The sequence below is a fragment of the Pholis gunnellus genome (genome assembly GCF_910591455.1).
Source record: "Pholis gunnellus genome assembly, chromosome: 11".
In the NCBI taxonomy this organism is placed as follows: Eukaryota; Metazoa; Chordata; class Actinopteri; order Perciformes; family Pholidae; genus Pholis; species Pholis gunnellus.
The window spans coordinates 20537415-20563452 of NC_136538.1; the positions used below are offsets into that span (position 1 = coordinate 20537415).

At 42.3% G+C, this 26038-nt stretch overlaps 1 protein-coding gene across 1 annotated transcript in view; it reads left to right on the plus strand.

Moving 5' to 3' along the window:
- The window catches only part of arfgef3 (ARFGEF family member 3), a gene marked incomplete at its 5' end in the record, with an annotated part of 37273 nt that overhangs the window by 6589 nt on the left and 4646 nt on the right, over nt 1–26038 (plus strand). Inside the window, 31 exons of the mRNA XM_079168502.1 lie at nt 318–386; nt 3603–3719; nt 4334–4379; nt 5107–5191; nt 5491–5595; nt 5842–5960; nt 6646–6893; nt 7045–7157; nt 7342–7474; nt 7632–8230; nt 8529–8881; nt 9844–10010; nt 10198–10363; nt 10713–10820; nt 12270–12485; nt 14286–14396; nt 15180–15330; nt 15699–16010; nt 17067–17200; nt 17786–17931; nt 18340–18519; nt 18623–18764; nt 19006–19128; nt 19546–19649; nt 19952–20096; nt 20225–20353; nt 20683–20859; nt 21569–21683; nt 22537–22639; nt 24946–25077; nt 25624–25754. Of these exons, the coding sequence (XP_079024628.1) occupies nt 318–386; nt 3603–3719; nt 4334–4379; nt 5107–5191; nt 5491–5595; nt 5842–5960; nt 6646–6893; nt 7045–7157; nt 7342–7474; nt 7632–8230; nt 8529–8881; nt 9844–10010; nt 10198–10363; nt 10713–10820; nt 12270–12485; nt 14286–14396; nt 15180–15330; nt 15699–16010; nt 17067–17200; nt 17786–17931; nt 18340–18519; nt 18623–18764; nt 19006–19128; nt 19546–19649; nt 19952–20096; nt 20225–20353; nt 20683–20859; nt 21569–21683; nt 22537–22639; nt 24946–25077; nt 25624–25754 (4979 nt within the window). The remainder of the gene's footprint in view (nt 1–317; nt 387–3602; nt 3720–4333; nt 4380–5106; nt 5192–5490; nt 5596–5841; nt 5961–6645; nt 6894–7044; nt 7158–7341; nt 7475–7631; nt 8231–8528; nt 8882–9843; nt 10011–10197; nt 10364–10712; nt 10821–12269; nt 12486–14285; nt 14397–15179; nt 15331–15698; nt 16011–17066; nt 17201–17785; nt 17932–18339; nt 18520–18622; nt 18765–19005; nt 19129–19545; nt 19650–19951; nt 20097–20224; nt 20354–20682; nt 20860–21568; nt 21684–22536; nt 22640–24945; nt 25078–25623; nt 25755–26038) is intronic.

A 26038-nucleotide genomic window follows, 5' to 3' on the forward strand; every position in this document is an offset into this window, starting at 1 on the left:
AATATATGCTTGGCAGCTGAATCACTCTGCATGAAAAACATTTGCATTTTGCACGACAGTATTTACTTTGATGGTTTCCTGTCGTTTGGTCTCCTCACAGCTCTGTTATCGACTCGTGTTGCTTTGCATATTTTCTATCTTTTGTGTTCAACTTAAATGGACTAACTTTGTCACAGCGCTTATGATTGTGATTAGTTCACATCAGTTCAAGTCCTTTTTCTCCTGAGCTGTTAAATCTATCCACCCCATAATATTAAAGAATGATAGAAACATTCTTTTATAAAGTATGTAATAGTGTTTCTGTCTCCTGTGTGCAGGTCCTGCTGTGTATCACCTACTCACCAAACTTTGACATCAATGGAGACTCCATCCTCCGGATTGCTGAGGTAGGACAGCGTGAACCTCATCAGATATGTGAGATTATACACGTAGCAACAAAAAAGCGACTTTCTGTTTGCTTTTGCAAAACTAATCAGCGATATGCAGAAATGAATATTTGAGTTTACTTGTTCAGCTGCTGTTGGGAATGTTGGACACAGCTGTATTTTAAAATGCATCTAAGTAATAGCAGAGGGTTTATCCATTTAGGTTTCTGTTGGTTTACATCATAAAAGGGATTGTTTGTGTCCCAAAAAATGATTTACTTTATGTACCTGGTGTTAGACATGAATAATTAAATGGACTAGACGGACTTAACTAGGACTAAATGAAGAAAATGGTTTCACAGATGTTTACTAGTGAACCCTCAAGCTGTTTTTGAAAAGCTTAATGAGTTCTGAAAGGGGAAAAAAGTTGTGGTCGCAAGAGGCTTTGAGTTTCAGCTGAGACTAGAAAAGTGCTCTATGAATGCAGTTCCATTCACTTTTGTTCACTGTTTCTTCTCTGTGGAGTTCTGAACAACAAAGCAAAATTGAGGTATAGATTCTTTCATGGTCACAGTATTGATTGGACTATTCCCAGACCGTACTAATGATGGACAGCATTGCTTTTTTTTAAAGACGGTGACCTGTTTGAAAAGCAAGCGGTACACGAGCTTGATCTATTTTTAAAGGTGAAGCTATGCTCCGTCCCTACACACCCGAAGGCCTTGTCTCATGCTGTAATCTCATCCATTATTCAGACAGTTGAGATGAGTGGTCCTGCACACACACACACACACACACACACACACACACAAAGATGTGCTACTTTTTTAGAAATATTAAAACAAGAACACAAGAGTGGTTTGAGATGAAGGGAGGTATTTGACACATATAACAGGCCTGTGAAATACTGGACTAACCTGGTTGAAGAAAGTTGTTTTAGTTGCACAAACTCAGCCGGGGTTCACCGGTGACCTTTTTATGGATTAGCTATCACATTTATGATGGCGTATAACTTAAAAATCTGATTGCAACATTGTAATAAACTGGATCACATTATAATTCAAGCTGATTACAGCTGCCTATGCAAAGGGGCAAGCTACACACTTTCCACAGCCACCTTTAAAGACCATGTGACACTCAGAAGATAGTCTTTTGATAAGGGTATGCATAATTCTTCAAAAAGCACATTGTAACAGTCAACAAATGAAACCATAAAGGGCCCCCGGCTCCTGCAGGTGCTCCACCTGAGCAGAAATCGAATGACCTGACAACCAGCCGCCGCTGTTATCTCCAGAATTAAGCCTAAATGAGTGTTATCTGTAGTGTGTTTTCCTGTAACATCACTTCAATCAGCAGCAGCTCCTGTACTGACGTCCATTAACAGGTCATAAAAACCTGGTCAACATATTGTGTTAGCTCTGTGCTGCCAGGGTCGGCCATCTGGTGTGTGTGTGTTTCTGTTTGTGTGGGTCATAACTCAGAGAGGCTTGAGAGGTTGTCAGCACCACTCTATTACCAGTACCATCCCATACAAACAGTGAGGCTCAGCACAGGTTCTTAATGCGGGAATTGGCAGCGCTGGGGGATTTATCCAGTTTCAACCACCGGGAGCAAGAGATTAATACTTTATCTTTAATACCATGATGTCAATTACAGTACATGACGGGGCGCAACACTAACTTTTAAAACCCTTTCATTTACAGCCCTGCATGAAAAGTAATTTGCAGATCATTCATGTCACCTACAATTGTGGCATGTCATGAAACTGGTTTGTTAATCACAAGCTCAGTCATTCATGTTTTAGCAAGCAGCTGATTTTCTGTCAGCATTAGCAGTTGTGTCATTGTCTACAGCTGGCAGTCTGCACCACCTAGAGGACAGGAAAGGCATGACATGGTGTTATCGCCACCTGCAGGCAAAGAAAGGAATAGCTGCCGTCATTTTATCACTTGTGCCACTTGCAGGCAACGAGTGATACAGCTGCAGGTGTTTAATTTGCTCGATCAGCTGCTGTTATCTTTTTGTCTGTTTCTAAGTTTACATGTTTACATCTAACCCTGATAAATAAATCATTGTGTCAGACTAACCTCAGGAATACATGCACAGGTGTCGCTGTAAAATACCTATTTTTATCTTTTGAAAATGTTGTAAATCAATGTGTTGTCCTTTGCTTGGATCTTATTCATATTAAACTGCAGTTACAAAAAAAAGTAACTTTGATTGCTTGCAAGAAGTAAAACTGCCGGAGTTAGAGGAAGTTTTAATTTTGGGAGGCAGCAGAAGGTCCTATACTCTCTTAATCACCTCACACACATGCTGGGTCTGGAAGGCTTAATGATGCAGGATATATTGATCCTCCATTGATTAGGCCCAGGTGGTGGTGGAGGTGGAAAACATCCCAGAGGCTGCCAAGACTTAACATCTGAATATAATGATCAGATATGGTCTTTGCTTGGAGCTCTACATGAGGCTGGGAGACGGTAAACTCTCAGGTCCTCCATGCTCAGACCATATAACAGACCTTTTTGTAATTAGTGAAATAAATCACATTTCATTGCTGACATGCTCTCTATCTCTTCCCTAAAGCCCTTCTCCGGTTTACCTGTGTAAGAGCTAAGACTTGAGAAAATGATGAGAACTTTGAATTCCAAGCTAATGACCCACCTGTTTACCATTGCTTTTAATGAATTTTCTTTTTAAATCTCATGTATCTATTTTGTTTCATTGTTTTTATCCCGTGAGCTTTTGTTTCTTTCATGCGTTTCTTGTGAACTTTGGGTTGCCTCTGGCTATGAAATGTGCTTCATACAAAAATGTGCCTTGCCTTTTGTATGTGTGTATGTGTGTTTGTGTATTTACTGCCTGAATGTAAAGAGTGAGGCACTGACACTCTTGGGGCCTTGTGTGTTTAAAACATACGATCCTCTCGTGATACTGAAAGGCACTTCTGATAAAAGCCTCCTCTGAAAAGCTTGTGTCGTATCACAGGAAGCGTTGTGTTGCTCAGCTGCTCACTAACTGCCATCTTACCTTCCAGAGTGTTTACTCGGTGACCTTCTAATCTGGCTGGAAGATGTTTGAAACCCTGACAATACCCCCCCCCTCCCTTTCATTAGTCTGGTAATGTCTGCTTTCCTGGGGACTTGTGCGTCAGTACCAGGTCTGCTTTTGTGACTCAGACATTAGAAAGATCACACACTGATATATGATTGTGTGTGTGTGTGTGTGTGTGTTTAGGTGTGTATCCAGACCTACGTGTCCAGCTGTCACCAGCGCAGCATCAACACGGCGGTCCGAGCCACGCTGAGCCAGATACTGGGAGACCTGACGCTGCAGCTGAGACACAGACAAGAGGTCACACACTCATACAAAACACACACAATACAATAGACACACATATAGACATTGAAAACTGAATATAATGCTATAAAAATGCTATCATTAATATTACACCATATCAAATGTTCCAAGAGAAACACAGTGACAAGTTTAAGAAGCCTGGGACTTTGCAGTGTTAAAAAAAACAAACTGTTTAGTTTTGTCTGCATAGAAAACAGAAAAAGTTCAGAAAAGAAAAGTTGAGAAGTTGGAGAGCCAATCAACAGAAATTGAATCTACAATTTTCTCTACAAGCTCCTCAAATTATGGGATTTATTGCTTTTGTCAGTGTATCAATAATGTTGCAAGAAGAAACATATTTCAGCAATGTATTTAAAATATATTTCTTTAGAATACCTCTATGTTCACAGACACACATGTACATGCCCATTACACACAGACACATGTAAGTCAATCAAAAACACATGTAAACTGTGAATAGACAAGTACGGGACTCAAACTACCCACCAAGCCTGCAGACGATAACACTTCGCTTGACAACACTCTTTCACACTACATCTGTGTTGACACTCAAGCCCCAAAAGACCCACTCCCAGTAAATACGCCCCCTGTCGTGTGCTCCTCCACAGGGTGCAGATGGAGACGAGGTGACTGCACCGCCACTGCATAGAAGAGGTAGGCTACATCATTATCAGCTCTATCCTTCACCTCTGCAGCTCTCATCACCAGCTCCAGAGCTGCCATCACCTCTCTGTCGATCTTGACACCGTTACCAGCTGTTACTGCCAAATGAGCGCGGTGCACAGCGGCGGCTGTGAGCTCGCCAGTGGGGCACGCTCACACCCAATGACATGCACTAACATCTACAGCTGGCCCGGCTATGTAAACAAAGCACAGAGAAGCTCGGATTCAAACACACACATAGAGCGAGAGTGACTTCACTCTTCTCAGGTAGACATTACTCCACGATGTTACTTAACGGACACTCTCTCAGGAAGCTTGTGTAAAGCTGAGGCCAACAAAGTTCCAACATGGCACCCTCAGGACAAACTGTTTCCTCATGTGAAGTGAGTATTAAAGCTTCATGGAGCAGCTAGTGGGACTTATCGTCTTCTTCAGAACAAACTGTTTTATAGCTGTTATAAAGCTACTGTTATCCCCAGTCTGCAGGTAGTAAGAAACTCCTCCACAGTGAGACTGGCAGGGGTTCTCTGTGATACTATACAGCCACACACACGCAAACACAGAGACAAACGGCATCACAGTTGATTCATTTTATTTACTACAAAGAAACGAGGAGGAAAGTGAGAGACAGGCGAATATAATGAGTTTTTTTTTCATGTACATATTCAATTAAGTAGGTGTCATGAATTCACTTGTTGTTGTATGTGTGTGTTTGCAGACATTTCTCCCACCAGCCAGGCTCTGTGTGAAGATGTGGTGACGGTTCTGACCGTTTTCTGTGAAAAGCTGGAGTCAGTGGACAGGTAACTCTGCAGTTTTACTATTACTTGGCGTACTATTCTTTCTCTTGCTGTACTATTTAGGTGGTAATTGATTTTCTATGTGCCAGCTAAATATTCAAAGAAACAAAAGCTTTAGCTGAAAAGGTGTGTCAACAGACTAGTGTTGATTAGCTGCTGTGCTGGAACAATAATATATCACATATCACTCATAGTGCTGGTTAGTTTCAGGGCGAGATGCTGATGTCAGCCTCTTTAAAAAATAACAACGTCTAATGTGTAATATGTTCCTCTGAATCACTGACTGTCTTTCCATCCTAAAGTGAGAACCAGCTCCTACAGCTCCTCTACCTGGAGTGCCTCCTCTCCATGCTCAGCAGCTGCCCTCCCACAATGCACCTGTCCAGAGGGTTCACTGACCTTGTATGGTAAGACATGTAACTCTTCTATTATCCCGTGTTTGTGGAATTGTGTCAGTGATCTCATTTAAATGTTTAGGAGATGCTTTATGTGATATTTTTTGGAAGCCTTTTTTCCAGTTGATATTTTTTGATATATATATATATATTTTTTTTCTTCTTTTTTTTCTTTAAATTCCTCAACTCACCTTATTTTAGGTCACTGCACTCTATTGTATTCATTATCCTAAAAATCTATAATATTCCTTCACCCAGGAAGCAGCTGTGTCCGTCCCTCGTGGCGATCATGGGAAATCCTGTCAACGACAAAACAATCGCTTCCCACCACGGCTACTCGAGCGCGTCAGACCGTCTGTCAGATAGACACAGTCTAGGTAACTGGATCCAACCACTGTGGGTGGTCCTCACAATTGTTGCATGTACAAAAATACGAAGGCTAGTTTGAGTCGGTTAGAATGAAAGTGAAGAGTCCGTAGCCCAGACATATCGATAGAGAAACCTTTCCACAGCTCTAAAAGTTTGTTTGATATTCACAAAGCTAACTGCTAAGTGTCACAGTTTCATTTGTCTGTTGCAGAAACTTGTGCTTCAACTAAAGACACTGTTTCCACACATCCCATATTATATAGTGTCTGTGCTGATTGGCTGGCCTGTTATCCTCTTAGAGCCGAGTCAAAGGTTGTAAAGACAAGCAGTTACAAAGCCTGATGTCAACATTGTTGTAACTGCTTTGGAACAAGCTCATTTGCTTAATTAGAGATTAAATAATTAAACGGTCTGTGTCCAAACAAAATAAACAGGAAGTGGTCGTTTTTACCTTGGAGAGCTTGGAAATTAAAACCATATATAATTATTTATTATCTCCTGCCAGCAGACAGCTTGATGGGGTCCCCTTTCCTTTAGCAGGAAACCTTTTTATTAGACATTACGGATGTTGATTTTAGGTTATTCTGGTTCAGGCCTATAGACGTCTCTCGGCTTGTAAATATGAGGAGAAGGCTTTTTATCGATATGCTTTTAGTGGTTCGTCTTCATGTTCCTTCTTGTTTTCACCTCCAGGAATCAGCCAGGAGGTGGACTCCTTTGGTGGAGGGGTATCCGATCAAGGCAGAGGGTCCGGCTGTTCCTCCAGCGCCCCTGCCAGGATTGCGCCGGTAGTGCGGACCGTGTGCTACATCGCCGCAGAGCTTGTGCGTCTGGTGAGCTGCGTGGAGTCGATGAAGCCGGTGCTGCAGTCGCTGTACCACAGGATCCTGCTGTACCCGCCTCCTCAGCACCGCACCGAGGCCATCCGCATCATGAAGGAGGTGGGAGGAGGAGACATTACTGCTCACCTTTGTGCCATTATAACTTTCAGATTGATTTTCCACCTTCAGGCAGCCATTTAGTTCCTTTCACTAGTATAAGTAGAAGTAAGTATTACGTTGCAATCTATTTCTGTGTGTGTGTGTGTGTTAGATCCTTGGCAGTCCCCAGAGGCTGTACGACCTCGCCGGTCCGTGTGTGGCTGAGCCTGAAACCAGGAAGCGCTCCTTCTCAAAGAGGAAGTCCCACCTGGACCTGCTTAAACTGTTAGTAACTCCTCTCTCCTTGTTGTTTATTTGGGTTGTTGGAAAGTTAAACGTTGCTCTTAAAGCTACACAGTGTTACTTTGCACAGAAATGCTAAAATAATGCATTTTGTTCACTATGTTACAGTTGTCCTGAGCTTGATGTTTTTCATTTGTGCTTTATATGTTTCTGCTTCCTTCTTCAGAGTGATGGACGGGATGACCGAGGCCTGTATGAAGGGAGGCATCGAGGCGTGTTACTCGTCGGTCTCCTGTGCCTGCGCTCTCCTCGGGGCGCTGGACGAACTGTCGCACGGCCGCGGCATTCAATCTGAGCAGGTACGCTACTGTGACAGGACGCCACAAACATTAAAAAGAGTACTCCAGTGATTCTGCACTACACTCAGAGTAAATAGATGAAGCTGATTTTGCAGAAATCGTCTTAAGAATCTGTGGTTTTAAGTGCAAAAACCGTAACGTAGCAGCTGTTTCTCAGGCTCGGCTTCTCCTCAGACGACTGGAGGATCTGAAAGAAGGGATAGAGTCGACACGCGAGTCCATGGAGATCAACGAGGCCGATTTCAGGTGGCAGAGACACATCCTGTCCTCTGAGCAGCCTCCATGGGACCCCAGCTCTTCTACCGCCAACGTGGCCACCACCGAGCGCAGCCCTGACATCAGCATCAGCATCACCACAGAAACAGGCCAAACCACTGTGGATATGGAGGCGGGGGAGCTTGGCGGGGGTCCGGGCACTACTCCTGAGGAGTGTGGGGAGGACGCACGCCTCCCCTCGGCCTCATCCTGCGGCAACCAGGAGGGAAGCAAGATTGAGCCGAGCGTCGAGGCGAACCAGCGGAGCAAATGGGAGGAGGGAGGACGCGCAGTGGAGGTCGAGGGACGAGGAGAAAAAGAAAGAGCAGGAGGTGGTGGTGGAGACGTTGGTGGGGGAGAAAGAGGAGCTGTGGTTCCTCCAGATGTGGTGCAGCGAAGTCACGGCCTCGTCTACCCCGACATCACCAACTTCCTGTCTGTGGAGTCCAGGACCAGAACGCACCACGGAGGAGGGTCACGATACAGCGAGAGCAACTTCAGGTACGTGTGTGTCTGTGTGTAAAGTGCAAAGACTGAAGTGAACATACAATTATTACTGCATTTGAGAAGCCTCTGATGTTCTGTGCTTTTGTTACACCTGCTTAGCCACAGAATGATATATTACTTTAAATAGATGAATTAATGAATCAAAGTTGTTCATTGTGACAGATTGTCTCTCTCAAGACCAACTCAAACCACTGACTGCCTGAAATCAATCAAACATTTTTACAGTATGCCTTAAGATGGCCATCAACAATATATAAAAGTGATATAATTGATCCACCTGTTGGTTCACCAGTATCGAGGAGCAGGACTTGTCGCGGACAGAGTTCGACTCGTGTGACCAGTACTCCATGGCTGCAGAGAAGGACTCGGGCCGCTCCGACGTGTCGGACATCGGCTCCGACAACGTCTCGCTGGCGGACGAGGAGCAGCAGACGCCTCGCGACTGCCCGGGCCACCGCTCCCTGCGCACCGCCGCCCTGTCCCTCAAACTGCTCCGCAACCAGGAGGCCGACCAGCAGAGCGCCAGGCTGTTCGTCCAGTCCCTTGCTGCGCTGCTGCCTCGGCTGCTGGGATTGGCCACCACCACGGAGGTGGACCTGTCGCTGCAGAACTTCTCCTCCTCCTTCTGCTCCGGACTGCAGGCTGGTGAGAGAATCAGAATCAGAAAGGAGGGAGAGGGTTAGAGTTGGTTTTAAAATGTGTTGGTGTGACTTGGTTTGTTGTCGTGTTTTTAACCTGGGAGGTGGATAAACTCTGTGATTGTACGTGTGTGAGTGTGTTTGTGTGTGTAAGCTAAACAAACACGGGATATTTGCCGAAGGTGGAGCAATCCGTGCGGCAGTCTCCTCCTTTATTATTCAGCTCTGGCCACGGGGAGGTCTCTGCTGTTGGTTGAGTCCCAGAATGAGACACTCACTGTTTGAACAAGAGTGGTTGTAGAATACATCTTTAAATACTGGGATAGTCAGCAATATATAGTGCGGGCAATCTTTAACCAGGTGAAACTAAAATAAGTGTCAATCACAAACTAATTTGAAGAAATTTCAATTTTAAACGTAGTTTGAGTGTAGCACCTCTATTATAAAAAGTTGTGTGCCTTTTAGGCACGACCCACAATCCATCTGTAAAAGCAGGGAGCCTGCTGGGAGTTTTTTTGCACCAGCAGAGCAAAATTATGAATGAATTTAAACTAAACGTTTAAGTGACTTAATGCATTTGGTCGAGGCTGCAAATCCCCAGAGTGAGTTTCTGATTAAAACTCTTGCCTTCAGCTGACAGATAACATGTCACTGTCTTCTCTCTCTCGCTCTCGCTCTCGCTCTCTCTCAAAAAATACACACAAAATATAAAAGAAATGTCTACAATATATCTAAACATTTTTAGAAGTGATGTTTTTTTGGAAGAAATGTCTCAAACTGTCCAAGGAATGTACAAATGTTCAAGAAGAAGCCATATTAGGAACCAAATCCCTGCAAACCGTCCCACCAGAGTTAGTTGTTGCAGCCCGCATTAGTGTGGACTTGTTTTTTGTTATTGTTTATGATACAATTGTGACATAAATGTAAAGGAGTTTTGAAAAATTTAAAAATCCCTCCGTCTCCCTCCAGGTGGGATCCACTCTCCAGGTTTCGAGGCGGGGGACACCCTGACCTGTCAGTCTCTGATGAACGCAGACGGTCTCTACTTGGTGTCGTACTACGTTCTTCTGCTCAATCTCAAACTCTGCTGCTGCGACTACTACAGGAGGCGAACGCTCGCACCTATTCTCAGCCTGGTGAGCAGCAACACCACACGAAAACTCTGACTAATGGAGTGTTTGCACATTGTTTTATTGCTAAAATGAAAGGAAAATGAGACAAAATGTTGGAAATAGGATAAAATGTGTGTTTGCAGACTTCGCTCACTTGTCACCAAGGCAGAGTAGGATAGAGTCTGATGTGTGTTGTGTGTTTTCTTTGCAGAAGGAGTTTGTGCGTCTGATCCAGAGCAGCGGAGTCCTTGTGGTTCTCTCACAGAACTGGATCGAGGAGCTCTACCATCAGGTGTCAGAGCGCAATCTGCTGGGCGAGGCCGGGTACTGGGGCTCACCGGAGGACCACAAGCTGCCGCTCATCACCGTGCTGACAGGTACACACTCATTCGTATGTCTGGCTAGTCTCCACATTACCTAACATACTAAGATGTTTTCTCTCTGGGCTACAAACACCTGGAAACATCATGACATGAAAAAATGCATTCCTTTCCTTGGGGGAGATTTTCACCATTGACATTTTTTACCTTGAAGATGATTCAACGATGTCTAAAAAGAAAGACATTTTTGCGCATTTCCTTAAAATGACACCTTGTTACTAATATTCTACAGAACTACAGGCCAAAAGACTCCTCTACAATGATCACAACGATTGACAACTTGACCGCTGATTTTTATTTTCTCATTATTTTCCCTCTTTCCTCACCTCTCCTCCCCCTCCTCCAGATATTGACGGTCTGGGCAGCAGTGCGATTGGAGGACAGCTGATCAGGAGAGCGTCCAACCAATCACCACTCAGCTGTGACAAGGCTGACAGTGACACTGTGATGGCAGGTCAGTGGCCAAAACCCCAGAAATATGACGGATGGATTAATTCATTCACCGATTTACACAGTGAATTATTCATTAGTTCCGTATTGCTACAATAGTATGTAGGTTTATTTGTCCTTCAGCTGTGAAAAGTGTAAAATCTGAAAGATTTTTCATGATTGTAGTATTTCTGGAGTAATGTTTAGATGAGGAGCTTTTCCACAGCGCTGCTAAATCAGCCAAGCTCAACACTTCTAATTAAGTACGGTTCACTCGCCCCTGAAACTGTATTAATCAGTTTAAAATGCTGCACTGGCTGTGTGCTGAAAGGTGACGCTTCCCACAATAGTGCTGCATGGTCGACTGCTCCCACCTTTTTTTTTTGTGGTGCCTTGAAAATCGGACACCACGGATGAGCGAAGCCATAACACATGAAAAGACGAAGAGTGGGCTGTTTTTTGTCCTACTGCACTGTAGGTCTATATAATCACCAATTAAAATACCCTCCAGTGGAATATATACAGTGAAATATAACCTGATGTGCTGATTCATTAGTTCATTTGAAGCTTGTTACATTGCACAAATAATTACTTCACCAATTTTTGTTTTGGGATATTTATATAAAAAGTTTGAATATATTAGAAGATATTTAGTGAAAAATGAGAAGTGATTTTAACCTTGATTTCATTACTTACTGCACTTCAAACTGTGTCCGATTGTGTCCATCCAATGAAATCATCACATTGTGAAAGAAAGAAAAAAAAAAAGGAAACATTGTTGAACGTGACTACGTGTATTAAAAATATTAAACGGTGTAACTTCACTGAGAAAGAAAAAAGGTTCAACAGCAAGAAAAAGATGAGGAGGGGAAAGAAAATCAAAAAAGGGTGAAGTGGAAAAAAGAGAGGAGAGGGCCAACACACACAGAGAGAGAAAATGAGTCAAGGACCACCTGCGCTCCTTCTGGTTTCCCTGGAGTACAAAGGATTGGCAAGAATTGCCATGGTGACTGCTGCCGAGTCACAGCTGATGACGGAGACAATACTCGTTTTGTGTGTGTGTGTGTGTGTGTGTGTGTGTCTGTGTGTGTGTGTGTGTGTGTGTGTGTGTGTAAGTAAGTAAAATGTATTAATAAAGCGCTTTTTACAGACATGTCACAGAATGTCTGTAAGTCACATTACAAACATAAAAAACACAACGTGACCATAGGGCCAATAATTTACATACACACAGAAAATACTAAATTAAAACATGGTTTAAAAGCAGGTCTAGGACATGAGTTTTACCCAAACGTGTGTGTGTGTGTGTGTGTGTGTGTGTGTGTCCATCAGTTAGTCCAGCCATTTGCTGTGCAAACACTCAGTAACAGCTCTGCTTTGTTGATGTGGAAAAATGAACACTAGTTTTTTGTCTCCCTCCTCTTTGACTTTCCTCAGTTGAGCATTTGTGTGCATTTTTTGTTGTTTTTTCCAGGCGCCGTGTTCTCGCGCTTCATCCTCACCGGCGTGTGGAAGAACCTGATCGATGTGCTGTCCACGCCGCTGACGGGCCGCATGGCGGGCAGCTCCAAGGGCCTAGCGTTCATCCTGGGAGCGGAGGGAGTCAAAGAGCAGAGCCAGAGGGAGAGAGACACCATCTGTCTGAGTTTAGACGGCCTACGGAAAGCTGCTGCGCTCAGCTGCGCTCTAGGTGGGTGACACATTTGTCTCATGCGTCTGTATTAATGAGAAAAAACGAGATGCATCACTCATCAGGGAATCCTCTGTTCTCTTTCCCCTCAATAAACGGAGAGGTCAGATACGCTGCCAATAGATGTTACTGAATGTTAATTAAAAGATACGCAAACGCAGCACAAGACCTGGAAAAGTCTACGTCTAATTAAATGCACGTATGTGCTTTCAGTTGCACCAATTATTTCCAGCAACAATCACTCAAAGCTTCCAAATTGAATCAACCTGCCCGGATGTGGCTCCTTTTGAACTGTGAAATGTTCCGATCAATCCGAGTTCATGTTTAGTTTGGTGCCTTAGATCGTATCAAAGGTCCAACACGGCTGCACAGGTGTTTATTGGCATGTGTGGGTGTAGCACAGATTGTGCTTGATTGAATTTTCCCTCTCATCCCTAATCAATTACTCATTACTAAGGCGCACCTTGACACCTTTCCGTTCAGCTGTTGTCACATACCGCCTTCCTGTAATTGCAAAAGATCCATGAAAGCAGCAACTGTCAAATAGAGTAAAGACGAGACCCAACATAAATGTGTGTGATGTTTCCTACATTATCCAGCAGCAGTGGATGAACAAGAAGCCAGCACCGGGTTGGTTTGGCCCTATACATAGCAAACCTTCCCCATGAATGCACAAATGTTGGTGGAGTGAAGCGGGCCAGAGTGTAGTGCTGTCATGAGATTGAGCCCTGTTGTTATTAGTGTGTGTGTGTGTGTTTAGTTTCCTCATGTGATTCCCAGTGTAGCGCCACCCAACTTCAACCTGATGAGCCAGCGTAACCAGAATAGTTGCGAGCGCCTGTGAAAGTGTACAGAGCGTTTATGTAACATCCAGTAACACCTATTGGCAGCACATCAAGTCAGGGTAAAATACATTAACGATCACACAGATGAAGTGCAAATGTCAGCAGTGGGGTTTTGACACATCACATCTGTCTGGAATTAATCACAGGATCAAACTTGCACATTAAGAGCCCGTCCTCCCCAACAGACCACGACGACGCCCTTTTAATGGTGTCAACGTCTATTTTTATTACAGAAATTAAATTAACCTGAACTAATTGTGACAGTATGCTGCGCTGTGTGCTTCAATACAAGAACTAATACAACACAGTACAAAGAGATAAGATAGATAAGACAAGATAGTTACTCTATTAAATACTTAAGTTACAAAAAATAACTAACATCTCAAGTGGAATTTGCTTGTTTTTTTTATCATTGTTTGTCAGCCATTTATATCTTGAATAGCACTTTGTAGCCTTTGTTTTTAAAAGTGCAATAGAAATAATAATAACATTATTATTATTATCAACATCTATTTCAAAATGTAATCATACAGGGAACGTTTTACTGATTGTTTTTCAGCTTCATTCTGCTTCACATGAATCAAATTCAACACTTTCACAAGTTAAAGAGATGTTAAAGTTTTCATGCAGACTGGTAACTGCAGATTTTGGAGAGAAATTCAGGGGAAATACATTTTTTTTACAACACACTCTGAAATGATCAGCACAGAGGCACTAATGAATATGAATGAACACATGGTGTACAACCTCAACTGTTAATGAGGACAGTATGGGGGAAGGGATGGTACAGTTTATGTACAGAGAGTTAAAATTAAAATACACCCAAAGGTGAAGAAACCCAGACGCACGGTGCATCAATCTGTGAAATGTCTTATCGTGTGTGTGGGTGTGTGTGTGTGTGTGTGTGTGTGTGTGTGTGTGTGTGTGTGTGTGTGTGTGTATATGTGTTTTTCAGGTGTGGCTGCCAACTGTGCCTCAGCTTTGGCCCAGATGGCTGCAGCCTCATGTGTGCAGGAAGAGAAGGAAGAGAAGGAAGTGGGAGAGACGGGCGACGCCATCACACAAGGTACCGAGAGCAGCTCACACTGTGATGAATACACACATGCAGGCTCACACACCATAACACACACACACACACACACAGACTAAATTAACACAGAATTTTAGTTGGCAGCATCGGCTTTGCACAAATTATCAAGAGGTTACAGCTCAGGCAAAAAGAGACTTGAATGATTATGGATTTACGGATATGCGACTGTTCGTTCTAAACAACAGTGGCGGCTCCTGAAGAGGTTTGCGTAGATGCTGCAACAGCATCATATCTATCAGAACAGCATCTATCAGAACAGCATCATATCTATCAGAACAGCATCATATCTATCAGAACAGCATCATATCTATCAGATCAGCATCATATCTATCAGAACAGCATCAGTTCTATCAGAACTGGAGAATATTTCTTCATTGAAAAGAGAACAAAGAATGACACTGAAGGCTTTTTCCTCAATGGAAAATATGTTTTCGCTCTTTTCTCAACTCACTTCGGCAAGAGTTCGATTAACAAATTGTTCATCCAATCATCTGCCGAGTATTTTGTGTGTGTAGTGCTTGCCCTTTTTCAAACTGTTTCCAATGACGGCTTCTTCGAAAGGTCACGTTTACATATTTATATTTGTGGAGAATTCCCTGAAGAGTGAGAATGAGTGAAAGCTAGAAAGCAGCATACATTTAAGTTTAATAAAGTTTGTGAATGCCGAATAATACCTACATGTGTACTGTACGTTATATAGTATATCCGGATATGCATTTATGTGTACGTGTGTGTGTGTGTGTGTGTGTGTGTGTCCAGTGAAGCAGCGTGTTGAACAGCGTTTGGAGCAGATCGGTCGTCCTCAGGGAGTTCGCCTCCACACGGCTCATGTGTTGTGTATGGACGCCATCCTGAACGTTGGACTGGAGATGGGCAGCCACAACCACGACTGCTGGCCACATGTCTTCAGGTACACACACACATTTTTATTACTTTTCCAATTTCCAATTATATTTAACAGAACTTCTAAATACTTTTGGGATAACTGAAAGAAGTAGAATTAACTGCTCCAAAAATACAAAACCTAGTAAGTTAGTTTAACTTACCCACATAAATAGAAGGATTGCATTTTCAGGAAGTTGCAATATCATTTGGGACATTAAATGTTTTTAAAAAGCCCTTTGATTGATTTCAAACACAGTTCTTCAGAAAACGGATACAGTGCTAATACAATATGTATAACAATACAACTTGTATTCTACTTTTCTGTTTCTTCTCCTTTACCTCGTTATATTCTCTTCCTGCCCCTCACTCTTTGGCTCTCCTTCTCTCTCTCAGGGTGACTGAATACATCAGTTCATTGGAGCACACTCACTTCAGCGACGGCACCTTTCAGCCGTCCTCTTTGACCACCATCACCCAGCAGAGCCAGCAGGCGGTCGGCGTGGACCTGGGGATGGAGCTGAGCTGCGAGCCCAGCCCGGAGGCCTCGGAGATGGGCCTGAGCCAGCCGGTCATCCAGCCTCTGTCCATCCAGGAGCTGCTGAGGGAGAGCAGCAGAGGCCGAGGTCTGGACCTGAAGATCGGCAGCCTGATGACTGGGACCAGCGCTGCCAAGGCTGTGTGTACGCTGTCAACACAGGCCGACAGGTAGGGCACGCATATCATAATATATATATATATATATATATATATATATATATATATATCTCTACAATCATAAAGTAAAGGAAATGATCATTGGTTCCAGACCCATTACAGACATTATAATCACATCACATTATTTAGATTAAATGTTACGTTTTAGGTGTATTTCTCCTTTAAATTGTTCGACTAATTTATTATAAATAAGATCAAACAGTGATAGTAATGTGTTTCATCACTTTGCAGAGGTGACAAGACTTTAAGTACCGTGCCAAAGTGAAGCCATATAAACAAAAAAGGAAACAACAATAATTTAGGTCATTTTTCTTAATCATTTAAATGTTGATATTAAAAGATATTTTCTTATTTCAACATGTTACATAAGAGTGTGGGTACCAGATCAAGGTATTTCCCACCAAGCTTTCATTGTTAAAAATAATGTAATCAATATCAAATAAGTTTGATTAAGTTTAAGCAAAATGTCTGTTGTTTCCTTGTTATCACTTTTCTAAATTAGCAGCCAGCATGATGATGCAGATAAATTCACTGCCATTTGGTGCTCATAACCACCACAAGATGGCAGCAGCAGCACAGCGCTACCTGAGACTGAGTTTTAGGATTAAATATAGAATTAGGTCTAGATTAAGGTTAGAGTCCTCACGGGTATGAAAGTACAAACGTGTGTGTGTGTTATAAGTGTGCGTGCCAATAGTTCTGCACTTATTAAAGTTTGGCACAAGCAGGGAATAAACTGTGTTTATTTCAAGGATCATCTCTTATGTAACCAGTTATCTAGGCTGCTTTTAGGAGCAAAAAAAATGTTCCCTCTGATCTTTTGCAGCAGATGGACAGAACACATTTACAAGCTGAACATGGTGCCAAAACATCGTAAATAGTCCTCTGCACAGGGCTGTCACAAAAACAGTGAGCTTCAAGGGCCTTAGAACGTTGTTCCTCTGCACTCTGAATATTCACTAAAGTGTTTTCACCTCACTTCACTTTAACAACAACCATTTAAAATGATTGTTATGATTTGGGGTAATTTTTTTACGTGTGTTCCAGGTTGTTTGAAGAAGCAGCTACTAAGCTGAACCTGGTTGGTCTTGTCGGCTTCTTGCAGCAGCTCAGGAAAGCGTCTCAGTCTCAGCTGTTCGACTCTGTTACAGAAACTGGAGACTATTCACTGGCAATGCCAGGTACACTCACACACACAGACACACACACACACACACACACACACAGACACACACAGACACACACACACCTTGTTGCTTCAGTGAATATGCATTCCCTAACTCATAACTATATCCTTCACTGGTAACCTTCCAGCCTCAAAGCATTTTGAGATCATCTGACTCTCAAACCCTGGTGGTTGTTTCTGGTAGTGAAAGACACAACAAGCGATGGATGATGTAAAGGTGTTGAGCAGTTCAATATTAGTAAGGGAGAAAAATAAGTTTGTTAAAAACAAACAAGGATGGTTCTGTTTATTAAAGAGAATAGTAGGATGATGAAAGAGTGGATGGGTTACATGAGGTCATGCACTTATATTGTAGCAGTTAAAATTAGCTAATAAATTGAATGAATTCATATACATTAATTACATCTTTTACTATTCTTAAGAGCTCTATATGCTTTTTCTAATTACAGATTTACAAACACAGAATCCTTCATTGGATAACGGATTACATTACCACACATTTAGGAAATTCATTTTAGAGTTAATAAGGACATGCATAAAGCCTGATCAGAGCCTGTACGCCTCCTCCGTGTGTCTGTAGGAGAGGCCAAGTCCACGCTGGACCGGCGCAGTGCTCTCCATCTCTTCCGTCTGGGCGAGGGCATGCTGAGGATCGTCAGGAACAGGAACCGACCTCTGCTCCACATGATGAGGGCCTGGAGCGTTGTGGCACCGCATCTGGTGGAGGTATAGGCAACTTCTGCCTCCTTTTAAAAACAAAAACAAAGGGAGCGCTGCTGCAGTGTGCACAGAGCCATGTAAAAGGGTTCATCAGGGGTCACATTGACTGTCCATCATTCAGAAGCTTTCATATGAAATAGGTCAGAATGTTTTATTTTTTGTTGCTGTTTCAATATTATAATGTAAAGTTTTTGTTTATGTTTGGTCCATAAATGGAATACTTTTCTCAACAGTATTTAGAAACAGTTTTAAATTGCACTGCCTTAGTGTTTGTGACCACCTAGTTCATGTGGAACAGCTTCTCCCGCTTGTCAAAGTCTTTGCTGCACACAGTAGAGCTAAATAAATATCAACTATGTTTAGAGTATAGTTAAAGCTTGTTTCTAAAACAGTAAGAGTGTTTTCTTCTCCCAGGCTTCATGTCACAAAGAGCGCCACGTGTCCCAGAAGGCCGTTTCCTTCATCCATGATGTTCTGACGGAGGTGCTGACGAGCTGGGCGGAGCTTCCACACTTCCACTTCAACGAGGCGCTGTTCCGGCCCTTCGAGCACATCATGCAGCTGGAGCTGTGCGACGAGGACGTCCAGGACCAGGTTAGAGTCCACTCATACGAACATCCATCACTAAAACCACGCGTGTAGCACCTTTGTTTTGCCACACAGCTAACAACGCGTCTCTCGGTTCGTCTCCCTGCAGGTGATAACGTCAATAGGCGAGCTGGTGGAGATGTGTTCTCCTCAGATCCTGTCAGGATGGAGGCCTCTGTTCAGCGCTCTGAGGACCGTCCACAGCAGCAAGACCGACACTAAAGACTACCTGCTGGGAGAATACTCCATGGGTACGTCTGACAGGCCCTGTTGCAAACCAATACACACGCATTTTATTAAAAGAAATACCGTAGTAAGTTTATCATCTGACAGAAACAACCAAATGTATTCTTCATCTTTCTTTCATTGCTTCCCTCCCTCTTCCCTCAATTCCTTTTTCCTCCCATCCTCTCCACTACTCTCTTCATCAACTCCTTTCCTCTTTCTTCTCCCTTCCCTCGCTTCCTCCCTACCTCGTGTTCTCTCCTCTAGGGAAGTCCCAGGCTCCGGTGTTTGATGTCTTCGAGGCTTTCATCAACACTGACAACATCCAAGTTTTTGCCAACGCTGCCACTGACTACATCATGTGCCTCATGAAGTTCGTCAAAGGCTTAGGTTTGTCTCACTTGTACATGCTATTTTTTTTTCAGTTCATTACTTTTACACACCTTTAGGGATTCTTTCATTCTCCTGTGTGTAAGACGCTCATGACGCACGTCCTAAATACGTACATGACAGGAGGGGAAGGTTTTTTTATGTAAGTAAATCCGCTAATTTTCATCTTGCACAATTCTCGAAGGTATCCGCTTTAATTTCAGATAATATTTTACAATTTAACATTCGACAACATACAATTAAACACCATTTACAGAGAAAATTATATTTTTGTCAACAATGAATCAGTATCATGACTTTTAGCTTTTACAATTCTGCTTATTTTTCATTGTATACAAAAGTCAAAGACTTAGCTTGCACAGTAACACTTGTTCTGTACCAAGTTATTATTGTGTGTGTGGTTGTCTGTGCGTTTAGGAGAAGTGGACTATAAGGAGATTGGAGACTGTGTCCATGCGTCGGGTTTCAGCTCCACTGACCTCTGCCTGCCGGCTCTGGACTACCTTCGCAAATGTTCACAGGTAGGACAGTTTTTATTGGGTTTAAAATAATTAGTGTAGCAAATTTTGCCGTTACACCATTAAAACAATTATTTCAAAGTAAAAGTTCCTGATCCTTTGTGCCTTGTAAAGTTGCATTAAGAAATTACACCAAAAACACTTTTTCTTCTCAAAACGGTCCCACTAAGTGACAAAATAACACATTCAATAGTCTACAGTACTGTCGAGATTATTAGTCCAAATATCCATTGAGTAGCTGCAGATAGCAGAAGCATATATGCACGCATTTGATCACGTGACATAGTGAAGCATTTGATTGACAGCTGCTGGCAAAGATCTACAAGATGCAGACCAAGCCGGTGTTCTTGGGGGCGCGGCTCGCCAGCCTGCCAATGAGATCACAGGAGCGCTCAATCAGCACCGAGGACGGGATGGACTGTGTCCTGCAGGAGTTTGATGATGACACGGGTAACACACGTGTTTGTCTCATTTCCTTTTTGGTGTATTTTTCTGTTCTGTCTTTTGTACTTTTTCATCCCCCTCCAACACTCTCTCTGACCCCCTCGCTGTGTGTCGCTGTGTTTACCGTCCCGCAGGTCTGATCCAGGTGTGGATTTTGTTACTGGAGCAGCTCACAGCAGCGGTGTCAAACTGTCCCCGCCAACACCAGCCTCCAACCCTGGAGCTGCTCTTCACTCTGCTCAGAGAGGTCATCACTGTGCCAGGTAACACACACACAGACCTGTGTGGATTTGAGTGTGTTTGAACTGCCGTTTTTATACCTTAGTCCCAACTTTTTAGGACAATTAAGGAGGACAGTGATCCTTGACACAAAAACAAGGTAACCAAACAGTGGAATGTTCTTGAATGGCCAAATCAGTCACATGACCTCAATGCAAATGAACTTGCGCCTCTCATGCTGAAGATCAGACTGATGCGGGGGAAAAAAACCCATAACAAGCATCTCAAGCTGGCTTAGCTCACTTAAACGTCCATTGTCCAAGTAAGAAAACCTACTTACCCTTCCAGTCCTAACTGTGTCTCCTGCCTCCAGGTCCGGGCTTCGCCATCTTCTCCGTCATCCAGCTGCTGCTTCCCGTCATGTCACTGTGGCTGCAGCGAAGCCATGGCGACCACTCCTACTGGGATGTGGCGGCTGCAAACTTCAAACACGCCATCGGCCTGTGCTGCGAGCTGGTGGTGGAGCACGTCAACAGCTTCATACACTCGGGTGAGACGCAGCGGTTTTTCCCATCGCTTTCGCACATTTTGCACACACTAAAATCAGGACTTTGTTCCGTTGCACACCTGGAGCAGGAAGTGTTTGTCGCGAAAAGAATAACAATCATCCAGACAGGTTTATGAAAGTTTAAGTCCGTCCCTCACCATTTCCTAAAGTTCTCAGCTGACACTTGAACATTCAGTGCTTGTAGTTTCATTGATCGCCTTGATGGAGGATCAAGTAAAAGATTGTAGGAGAGCTCAGTGTCTTTGAAATACTAAATAGTTAAACAGACATTGCTCCACATAAACCCCGGGCTAATTGCCACTTTGTCGACACTGAAGAACTGTTTCCAAAACTAAGCCTTCCTCTTAACAGGTCAAAAGCTCCCTGATGCTCAAATATTTTGAAAGTGTCAGATGAAACATCGTCTGTCGTCATTTTTAACCTCAGGAACACGCGTCAGAGATAAGATATTTTAAACTGAAGGTCCACCAGCACAGATCTGATGAATTGTTGTCGCTTGTGTACAAAGTGTGTTTGTGCACCAAAGTGAAGTAGAGCGTGACTGATGACTTGTTATTCCACTGCCCTCCTCTTTAGTCAAATTAAATTGCGGCCACTCCATCTCTATCCCATGTGCTGATGGTTTGTGTTGTTGTTGTTGTGGTGTGTGTGTGCGTGTGTGTCTGTGTGCCTCTGCCTTCCCTTATTGCAGATATTGGTTACGAGTCTCTGATCAACCTGATGTTGAAGGATCTGTTCAAGCTTCTTGTGGCTTGTGTGTCTGAGCCTGCAGAGACCATCTCCAGAGTCGGCTGCTCCTGCATCAGGTGACGACACTTAACTTCCTCGTTGTGAATTATACATCCGTCACCACACTGAAAACCACATGGAAACTTTAAATGTAGGAATCTCTGTCTCTCTGTCTCTCTGTCTCTCTGTCTCTCTGTCTCTCTGTCTCTCTGTCTCTCTGTCTCTCTGTCTCTGTGTTCTTGGGTTGAATTGGAGTTGGAGTTCATTTTTATAATATCAAAGTCACAAATTAGAATTGCGTGTTTTAATGGCCAAAATTATGAACTTAGTCTGAAACAGCTGTAAAAGGAGAAGGTTTTAGCCATCAACTGCCAATATTAGATGGCTGAAATAACGGTTGCTTGTTAACATTATTCGGCACGCAAAGATGGTGTCCTTGGAAAAAAAAGAAAAAGAGCACCACTCACATTGATTGATAGATTTTCTATTTTCTCTTCTTGAGCATCAAATGAGAGGAGAGTATAATCATCAACATCTTATAATTAGGAATGAATCCTGGTCAAAATAATCGTCTGTGCATTAATCCACCACTGAAAATAGTCCCCAGCAATTTCACTATTTACTCCAGTTTGATGAAAACTAGAGCGGCCAGCTGTTTTAGGATCTTACTTAGGATCTTACTGAGCCTTTAAATGAAAGAGAAACTTAAAATGGCTCACATATATTTAAAGATGTACATCCTCAGGAGGAACCAACAGGTTTGAGGTGTCATATTTTTTGTGGGATTTACATGAACAAAAATACAAAATAACAGCAGCATCATGTTCAGATAATAAACAATGGACAATGCGTTAGAAAGTAGGAGTTCAGATCACTTTTCCTCTCTCTAATGTAACCACTGCTGTTTCTATTGTTCCCCGTCTCTCTCAGGTATATTTTGGTCACAGTGGGTCCAGTGTTCACAGAAGAGATGTGGAGGTTGGCCTGCTGTGCTCTGCAGGACGCCTTCTCTGCTACATTAGAGCCTGTCAAGGTAAACACACACACAAACACACACACACACACACAGATACAACTACCTGCAGATACCAAGACATGACAGGGCTTCTAGGGCACATGGTCACACACAAATGTAAACGGGAAGGAGGTATACGTAAATAAGAAAATTAACAAATATACACAATATAGAAACAGAATGTTAAAGCTTCCCTTGTCTGATGTCTGCAGCTGAAAGTTAAACATTAAACTCGTTGCCACTGGATTTTTGTTCACAAAACCGAAAAACTTGTTTTTTTATACTTGACTTTTAAGTAGATACATTGTTGTTCTACAAAAATGTTTTTACCATTTCACAAAAGATGGAAAAGTTCTTCAATGTCTTGACATAAGCAGAAAAACTAAATGGAGCCTTTAGAATGTGTTTAAATGGGCAGAATGTATCTGACAGGGTTTCATTGATTATCTGAACAATAATAAGTATATGTTTATATACTAGATTTGTTATCGCTGTTAAAGTTTTGACAATTTTTTTGCTGCATTAAAAGAAAGAAAGGTTTACACTTGAATTGTAAATGCTGTTAATTTTGAAGATACCTGCCCAGGTATCGGGATTGAAAAAGTCGGATCGGTGTATCTCTACTGTTAATTTGTTAATGATGGAACTACCTGCTGTGTTTAAGTACCGTGGGAGATCACAGATTTTAGAGAGTCTGGAATCCAACCCCTGCTGTTCCATTTCAGCTACACAGGGAACAACTCTTAACCTTGTGCGTTTGAGTGTGAGTGTGAGTGTGATCAGTAGAGGTGACACAGCGGATAGATTGGTGGATGTTGTGTGTTCCTGCAGCTGACTGACTGCTGCTAAGCAGCTTTACAGCTTAGAGCCACATGTGTGTGTGTGAGTGTGTGTGTGTGTGTGTGAGCTTAACATGCTCTTAGCCACATTGACAGACATGCAGTCATTTTGTTTATGTAACAGCCTTTGTGACTGTGTCGCATGTTGTGGCTAACAGTTTGGTTTTATGTGGCACATCATATTTATTTCGGACTTATGGCCGTTTTATATAAGAGCTCCTGTTATCAAGTAGCATGTTGGATGCTTTTACAGCTGCATGAACTGTAACTTTGAGTAGTATGTCGGGCAGTTTTACATAAATGTAGGTGTATACCATTACATGCCTAATATTAAAATGAGACATAAAGTAGCAATTTAGTTACTTTTCTTACTCCTTTTTGATGATGCTCTTGATGTTTTCCTGGTGGGTTTAACTTGGAGTTTCTGAACCTTAGAGTCAAGACGTCGTATGAATACACAGAGTCATGGGAGATTTATTACACTGATTTATTTAAATGTAGGCATAATTCACTATTAGTAAGAAGATGAGATGAAATGTTTTTTTTTAAATATCATATATTTTATAATCCTTTTCGAGGTTGCTTTAGGTACTCTACTTTTTCTGATATTAGTATTTTGCTCTACAAAAACTGGACTGAATATTTTAGATGGAACATATGTTTGATTTTTATTTATTCATATTTTTATTGAGGGGAAGCCACCATTCTTCAAATTCCAGTTTATGTCCATTTGTATATTCAGAGACGAGATTCATTGTTTCTATTTTATTTTTTTGTGTCCAATCAAACATATGAGTTATTCTGTCAAGACCTTTTTAATTCTAAGAGGTGCTGCATGAATATATATATATATATATATATATATATATATATATATATACACACACACAAGCAAAGCACTTCTTGATTTGCAACGGAGAAAGATTTACTGAAATACCCTGATGTAAATTAAAAAACTCATCCAAGAGAATGTGTAGAGTCTATAGGACACCGACAGCCCTTCATATAAAGCTTAGACTTTAACATGAAGCTTATGCTTCCACACGTGTCAACACGTGACCTTTGACTGGGTCAATAGAAAAGCTGAATTTTTTTTATAAGCACTGCATCCAGGTCACATCAGATATAATGTGAAGGCTGTAAACTGTGTAATACTTCAAGAGTTCATCACGGTGGAAATCTAGATTTGTTAATCTCCTGAGCACACTTACAGTTTATTGATGAATTCACCAGCTTTTCACAATTTTACCAAAGGCTATATATTATAGAAGTATTATTGTGTTATGTCAGCATGGGTTTGCATCATGCATAAAGTTCATGATAACAGCGGTTGGTTTGCATCTTGTTTTTTTCCACATTTGTGTATTCAGGGAAAGTATATTTTAGTCCAATTAAATGAAAACATACCCTCTATTGAATCAATGTACAAACATCAGAGAGATGCAAGAGGAACGTTAATGTCTCTCTCTCTGTGTCTGTCTGTAGAACCTTCTCGCATGTTTTCATAGCGGTTCGGACAGTTTTTCTGGAGACGCCTGCGAGGTGAAGGTGGCGGCTCCGTCCCACTCTCCTTCAGCTGAGGCCGAGTACTGGAGGATCAAAGCAATGGCTCAGCAGGTCAGCAGGACTTAAATACTGTGTGCTAACCATGACAAGTGTACTTCATATGAACCCGGGACAGACAAAGTGGTTTTCCATGTTCATTGGGCTGTTTTTTAACCATAAAGGTACATGTCATTCTTAGTTGTCTCCTTATAAAAAGAAAGTTTGGCAAGAAATAAATGAGCTCTCCGGACAACAATGAGCTGGAAGGTTCATGAATTAACCACGAAGAAGTCAGAAGTGAATGTCAAGTCAGTTTTATTTTATAGCTCAATATAACAAAGCACACATTTGCGTATGAGGTCATGAATCTACAGACAAAACAACAGTGTGTTCAAAGACGCCTCCTACGGGTGTAATTATGTCTAAGTATCCTTATCTGAGCTTCATTCAGTATCTCGCTCTTACCAGCCAGCAAAAAGCTTTGGGGACTTTTTAAAAAATATTTTTTAAATGACTGAAACCAGGAGAATGACAACATTAATCTCAAATTTAACAAAACTTCAATATGCAAACATTTCCAATTAACTACAGTACACTGTTGTCCTCTTTGTGTCCCAGGTCTTTATGTTGGACACCCAGTGCTCCCCAAAGACGCCCAACAACAAGGAGGGCTTTGAGCACGCTCAGTCCTGCGTTCTCATCATCGAGCTGCCGACCGACCAGCAGTCCAACGGGCACACTCAGAAGAGGTGGACAACGTGCACACAATCGCCCACACAACAAGCATGTTTCGCTCCACATGTGACGATGATTAACTGCTTTTATTATCTAATTAGTACACTCCCCTGATCCTCAAAATACATTCTGACCAAGACTCTAACCAATAAGAAGCATGTTATTGTTTTTCCTTTCAAAAATCAAATAAAAAAAACAGAGAAAAGTCCAAATGAATTGAAGTAATGAGGGCAAAGTTTAACAACTGCAAAACTATATCAGCAAATCCTTTTTAACAAACGTACAGTACAGTCCAAGT